The sequence below is a fragment of the Vicia villosa genome, unplaced genomic scaffold (assembly GCF_029867415.1).
Source record: "Vicia villosa cultivar HV-30 ecotype Madison, WI unplaced genomic scaffold, Vvil1.0 ctg.001763F_1_1, whole genome shotgun sequence".
NCBI classification, from domain to species: domain Eukaryota; kingdom Viridiplantae; phylum Streptophyta; class Magnoliopsida; order Fabales; family Fabaceae; genus Vicia; species Vicia villosa.
Window position 1 is genome coordinate 331507 of NW_026705720.1, and position 7209 is coordinate 338715.

Sequence of the window (7209 nt, forward strand, 5' to 3'; positions counted from 1 at the left end):
CACAAAGTGATTGTTTCAGAAATACTCCTTTTTAAAAAAAAAAAAAAATCATCAATGTTATAATAATGCAAACAAAAAAATATAAGAAATAAAAAACGATAATAAACACAATATAATGTTCTGAAATTAAAAAAATAATACATAAATTGTTCTGAAATTAAAAAAATAATACATGTTCGTAAATTTTATGGAATAAAAAAAAGGCACGGCCTAATTTTGACAAAAAGGAGTTTTGGAGATGTATTTTCGAAACACTGAACTTGACAAAAAGGAGTATGGCTGAGTGAATAAAACTAATAAAAAGGTCTTGTTCTCTTAAATAGTTCACATAGTTTGTATTAATTGAAATTGAAAATAACCATTACATATAATATTAGCTGTACAAGCCATTTTCTACGTATCAATATACAACTCTATTTTCTTACAAATACTTCCTAGTTTAATTAATTTTGTTAATCTGAGTTAATATTCTTTTTAAGTGGAGGATAAGCTGGGCTTTTAGCCCTCTAATAAATAAAAAAAAAAAGGAGGATAAGCTTCCTTTTTCAACAAAGTACAATGAATAAAGAAAAATGAACTTGATAATTAAAAGATTCAAGTCCTCTCGGGGAGAAACAAAATGATTAATAAAGCGTCCCTTTGGGTTTGACAGTCAATGTTTCACATTACAGTGTTATGGAGCTTTCCGCTTTTTATGTGTCGGCCATAACCACAAAGCCTCAAACCCTTGTCTTCTCTCTCCATTTCTCGCCTAGAAAGAAGAGACAAACATCAAAGAGTCAAACCAAAACATTAACAAGGACACCCTCCTTGAAATAACCAACAAATTACCTTATATCTCGGCTTAGCTCGTTGACCCCACAGGTATCTCTAATATGCCAATATATTTTTCACTTTTTTAATCTTCACTGGAAAATTTCATGTACACGTCAATGAAGGGTTTTTTTCCACCCACATATGACAAAAACACAAAACACAGTTAAAAGTAAAGTAGCAATAATCAATTTCTAATTGGTGTTATCTCAGATGGGTGCTCTTCAGTCCACACTTCTCTACTTGATTTTGTTACATTCATTCAACATTGTTGCTTATAAGGATCAAGAATGGAGCAAAGCCACTGCAACATATGCCAAAGACACAGAGGGATCCCTCATTACAGGTGCATTACTTTCTCTTCCTTTGGTTCTTTTACATTAATAATTCATGTTTTGTCATAATTTTACATGGTTGTTGGGGTACAGAAGGAGCTTGTGGTTACGGAGATCTTCACAGAGCTAGCTATGGAAAACACAGTGTTGGGTTAAGCACAATTTTGTTCAACAGAGGGAGTACATGCGGGGCTTGCTATGAGATCAGATGTGTTGACCATATCTTGTGGTGTGTGCTTGGAAGCCCTTCTGTAATAGTTACTGCCACCGATTTCTGTCCTCCTAATTATGGTCTCTCAGTTGATTATGGTGGCTGGTGTAACTTTCCAAGACAACATTTTGAGATGTCACTGCCTGCATTTTCTGAAATTTCCAAAAGATATGCCGATATTATTCCGGTTCAGTATAGAAGGTAGAGATAGACTTTTTAAACAATGTATTTCGACTAACAATTTAATCCAACACTTATTTGATAAATTTATCTTCCAAGACACGATACACACACATATCAGACATCAGACACGCGTTTAATCTTATGTTATATAGATTATTATCACGTTTAATCTAATATCGTATATATGTATAAGTTGAAATGTTTGTTTGTGTAAATATGATGTAGAGTCAAGTGTGAAAGAAGTGGTGGGTTGAAATTCACAATGAGTGGAAGTTCTCATTTCTATCAAGTCCTAATCACTAATGTGGGGCTAGAAGGTGAAGTGTTTGCTGTGAAAGTGAAAGGATCTAGAACAGGATGGATACCAATGGCAAGGAATTGGGGAATGAATTGGCACTGCAATGTCAACCTTCAACATCAGCCTTTGTCCTTTGAGGTAACCAGCAGCACTGGAAAAACACTCACATCTTACAATGTAGCACCATCCAACTGGCAATTTGGACAGACATATCAAGGAAAACAATTTTAAGGAATGCTATGATTCATGGAATCATGGTACACTAAGATCTGTATATTTGTTCTTCATGATTCATGATCAAATTGTTCCAGTGTGGGTGAAAATATGATTGAACAACATTTTTGTAATATAAAATCTTATGCTAAATTAATTTTTGATACAAGTTAAATTTTAAATTTTAATTTAGTCCTTTAAGTTAAAAACATTCCTCTTAGAAAAATCATTTTGGGTTGTTTGAAAACCTTTCTAATGATTTCAAGTATTCAAATATTTAAAGATTTCAGTATTCGGAAACCTTTGGACCACTATTCAACAAGTGAACTCTAGTAAAATTGAAAGTTTGGTTTTGTGACCTTGTTATGAGCAAGTTTCTAGACTTGAGTTTTTAAGTAATTTTGTTATCCTAAGATGAATTCGACATGTATTTTTTATATGTAAACTCGTCAAATTTATTTCATATTAAAATTAATATATATATTTGACGTATATGTTTACATAATAATATAAATAAACCATTAATTTAAACTTTTAACAAAATTATTAAAAAAAATTAAATTACTATAATAAAGTTTCATATTTGTTCTGGGTCGGCTAAATGTCCAAATAATCAGCTCAAATCCACTTCACATAACTCAAGCCATAAAATTTTTTCACAAGAAAAGTAAGGTATATTCTTCTGATATTCAATTTTCACAACATTCATCATGAATCTTGAACTAACATGGGCGTTGAAGTGCTAACCTTGTAGATCCACTCCCAGCCACCGTATTGAAGATAAGTAACACCTGTTTGCGATTCCTCTTCAACAGATTGCTCTATATTTTGGTTCTAGAACATAACAGTTTTGGTTCATGCGTTTTCCATGATTTCACGTCCGCTCTTCGATTCCTCAATGTGTAACCCTCAAGGATCACCAAATCAAGGAAGCTGACCGTCCCTTGGTGCCCACCGGTTGCAAAGACCCAGTGGCATCCAGAGTGGAACGCTGCCCCGACAGACAGGTGAAGATAAGGCTTGTAACACCCCCGTTTCTCTAAATTATTTATTTTAATTGATTTTGTGCTTTATTTAATTATTTAAAATAATTATTATGTGCTATGAATTAATGTTTGGCGAAATTTATATGTTTATGTGATGTTTGGGGTTGGTAGAGTATGATTTAATTTAATTATTTAATTAAATAAGTAGAATTAAAATAAAATTAATAATTAGAAAATAAAGGTATTGGGGTGGAAATTAGAAATAATATAAACAAAGGGATAATGAGGCGAGAAGTAAAGGAGTTGAGCCAAAGTGAGATAATTAAAAGATTAAAATTAGGTTTTGGAATAAAAAGGATTTCGGGAGAGCCTAATTATGTCAGTACGTAGAAAACAAGAAAAAGATCCTAGGAGAACAAGGTTGAGAAAGGAAGAAAATATATTGTTAGAGCTTGAAGTTGTTGTTGGAAATTTAAGGTAAAGAGGGGGGGCGGGATTACTCTAAATATGGTGTAAATTGCATGATTGAGTAGGGAGAAGTCCTTAATCTCCATTAGGTTTTTCCTTTTTTTTTTTCCATTGATGAACGCTTGATGTGATGAATGAAATTACCATGAATATATGATGTAATGACTATAATTGTATGATTTTCGTGCAGTGACTTATACCATGAAAATTGTATGTTCTTGTTGGTGAATTTGGTATGAGTTTGTGTTCATATGGGTGTTATGATTATGATGAATAAAAGGTCAAAAGTGGCGAATAATCGATGATTTTATATGTTAATTGATAGAGGTATGATGTTTTGACGATAATATGTTAATCCTGCTACAGCGTGACGATCGTCACGCGTCATTGAAGGCTGATGGTCGTCAACGAAGGGGGACGAGTGTCATACCCCAAATTTGTCCTACCCTATTTATCTGGCTTACAATCCATATACATACATCATTTAGGTCATAACCCAATTCATGCATTCATATCATGGTTATTGTCCCAAAAGGTGACAAGAAAGAGGCTCTTGGTTCAAAGAATTCCTGATCAAATATAAAGGTCCGAGGTCTGGTCCTGTGGCATTATTCTTTTGAGGGCATTCTTGAATCAGGATTTCCTCACCTTCAAGTAAGAGCATTGGTTAGAAAATACAAGCTTGTTGTTCATCTGATTATCCCAAATTAGGGTTTTCTTGACCAAAGTCAACACAGTTGACTTTTTGGTCAACACAGTTGACTTTTTGGTCAACACATTGATCAAGAGCTAATTTTATGAAGAGAGATGGTATGATGACTGTGTGGAAGTGTTCAGTGGATTGCCATTGGTCAGAAGTTGATTAATCGGGAATTTCATTAAGATCAGAGAAAAATCAGAACGGTTGGCTTTTGGGTCAAAATCAGGTCAATCACTCAAAAAACTGACTTTTGGTGGAAAATCGGCCAAGAAAAGTCAAAGAATGGATAAAATCAGGAGATTGACAAAAGTTACCAAAAATAGAAAATAATCAAAAAAAGAAAGTTTCATACTTAGAAGTTTTTTGGCTCTTAAAAGTTTGATGAGCAGTCCACTTCCGCCCTAATTTACACGTGTCAAATGGCCTTATTTCAGAAAATTCCCATCATAAAAAATGTTCAGATCATGGCATGCTACAATTCTCTAGTTGAAAGTTTTTTCATTTGAAGCTTGGTTGAGAAGATAAAATGGTTTGAAGTTTTAAGAAACTCATTTGATTCATGTCATGACTCAGGCCAAAATCCATGCCACGCGTAGGCAGTGTATCAAACACATGGCGTGCCATATTGGAAGCCGTTTCTTGAGCTCTACGAATGTGCTATGAATGCAATCTTGGTCTCATTCTCTTCTCCTCCACGCCCTCTATACAATGAAACAAGAGCCAAGCCATTTGGATGAATATTGAGTCAATTGTGGAGCTTCAAAATCACACCCTCGCAAAGTTAAGGTTCAGCATCTGGTAAGCCAAAATCCAGGTCACGCGCGTGACATTTCGTCAAACACATGGCGCGCCAACTTCGAAATCCATTTCAGGGCTCTATAAAATTCCATTGAGGTTGAGTTTGATGCCAAACTACTCCCGTGCTATGTCCTCTCTCCATTAAACCATGGATTACAATTATTAGGTATATGTGGACCAAGGGAGAGGCGTTCAAAGTTGTGCCCTGGCCAAGTCACATCTTGGCCACAAGTGTAAGGCCAGGTCGAGCCAGGCACATGCCCAATAGCAACTATGCAGAGTGTGTTTGCAAGCCAGTTTCAAGGTGTTACAGGTGTCATCTCATAAAGTTCCAAACACCAATCTTGCTCTATCCTATGTTGTCTTCATGGAGATCTTGGGCTTGAACCAAGTGGTGATCCATGGCCAAAGTTGTATGCACGCAAAGTTGACACCATAGTGAGAAAAACGTTGAATTGTTAGCATGATGCACCATGTTATTGTAGCTCGTATTCAGTCACCATCACTTTTGCCTTATTAGACCACTCTTGCTCCCTAAGTTTGATAGGGAAATGATCCACTGCTCTTGCACCATCATAAGCTTCTACGCACCTTATATAAAGTCAAGCTTGCCATAACATACACGGATACACTTCATTTTTTTTTCAGTTTTCACTCTCCTCATTCTCTTCTTCTCTCTTCGGCTCTATCTCTCTCCCATTACTCACCTTCAAAAAGTTTGTTACATCTTGTAACAAAATTTAACCTTCATCAACCACCTTCAACCACCATTAGCAACCTTCATAATCATGAACCACCACTAACCATCATCCCTTTCTTGACTCAGCATCTTCATCACCTTCATTAATTTTCTGAAGAAAACCATAACCTCCATCCATAATCAGTACCAAGCTTCGCACATGGCTCAAGGTTCAACCTCCACCATTGATGAGGACTACGCAGCTCGATCTTCTTCTTGTCTCAAACAACTACACTTTCGGATCCGAGCTGGTTCACCTCAGTTTATTTCTTAGGTTCGGCACGGTCTTTCTATCATCTATCATTGCCTATACGAGTCGAGGAGCAACAAACGTGTAAAGTCCTCTCTTCTGCTTCAACATTCAAACAAGTAAGTCCCTGATACTCTCGCATCGTAGTAGCATGTAGGCCTGGGAACTTCCATCATAAGGAAGTTAGATTAGGATTTATCACCACTGTGTATGTGCATATGTATGATTCTTGTAGATCTTCGCTTGCTTCATATACATGACGTTAATCTCTGTTCCCTTGCGTTTTGATACAATATTCTTGCTCTATGTGTGAAAACGAGTTGATTCATATGTATGGCGTGAGTTTTGGTGGAATTTATCCATGTTAGGGTTTACAAGATTCGGCTCAGATTGTGTGTTAGAGAAAGAATCAGTGAGAACTAATGCCATATTCGTAATCTGCATGAAAAATTGAGTGAGAAGGTGTGTGCTTTTTTTTTTGTTTCTGGGCGTGTTCATGGAATCTCCGCCGTATGGCCACCGGAGAAGACGACCAGAGCTTAGCTCCGGCGTCTGAGATGTTTGCTTGGTTCGTTTTCCATTTCGCCTACGTGGCAATCCATTACTGGCTTTGTTTCCCATTTTATTTCGTTTTTGTCTTACTCATATGATTAGATGATGAGGTGTGCGCTTGCCATTGGTCCGTTTGTGCATTTTTGTCTTTCTGTTTGTTTAATGGATCTTGACCAATTGAGATGAAGTTTGGGAATATTGTTTCAAGTTTGCACGAAGAATTCTACAATAATAAAAACCATATGCCATGTAAGATGAACAGAATGAATGCTTAATAAGTGGAATAAGTGAAATAGGTAGTAATTGGGTCATGCGTTGGGCTTTGCCCATTTCTGATTGACACCCCTGTTTCGCTAGCGCACCACCACATGCTTGGACTGGGCCTTAGCGCCACTGACTTTCCACACCCCCTGTTTGGGGCCCAGCTTTGCTTATAACTAATTTCTGTTCATATCAACATTGCTCCTGCACCCCCCTGACTGCTAATTTTAATTTTGTTTTAATTTTGTTTCTTTTATGATTTCTACCACAATAATCAGTTTCTTTCCAAATAAAAATGTATAAAAAATATGCTTTTAGATATTTTAGGATGTTTAGATTTTTTTAATATTTTTGTGATTTTTTTCTAATTGTTTTAATAGCTTTAATAAATCATTTTTGTTC

General features: G+C 35.8%; 1 protein-coding gene across 1 annotated transcript; it reads left to right on the forward strand.

The window, feature by feature from the left end:
- The first annotated feature begins 337 nt into the window (after window positions 1–337).
- On the forward strand, window positions 338–2368 carry LOC131636511 (expansin-A20). The gene is made up of 4 exons (XM_058907125.1): window positions 338–864; window positions 1027–1159; window positions 1242–1560; window positions 1768–2368. The coding sequence occupies exons 2-4, from the start codon at window positions 1027–1029 to the stop codon at window positions 2069–2071; spliced, it is 756 nt and encodes a 251-aa protein (XP_058763108.1). The 5' UTR covers window positions 338–864; the 3' UTR covers window positions 2072–2368.
- Window positions 2369–7209: the final 4841 nt, after the last annotated feature.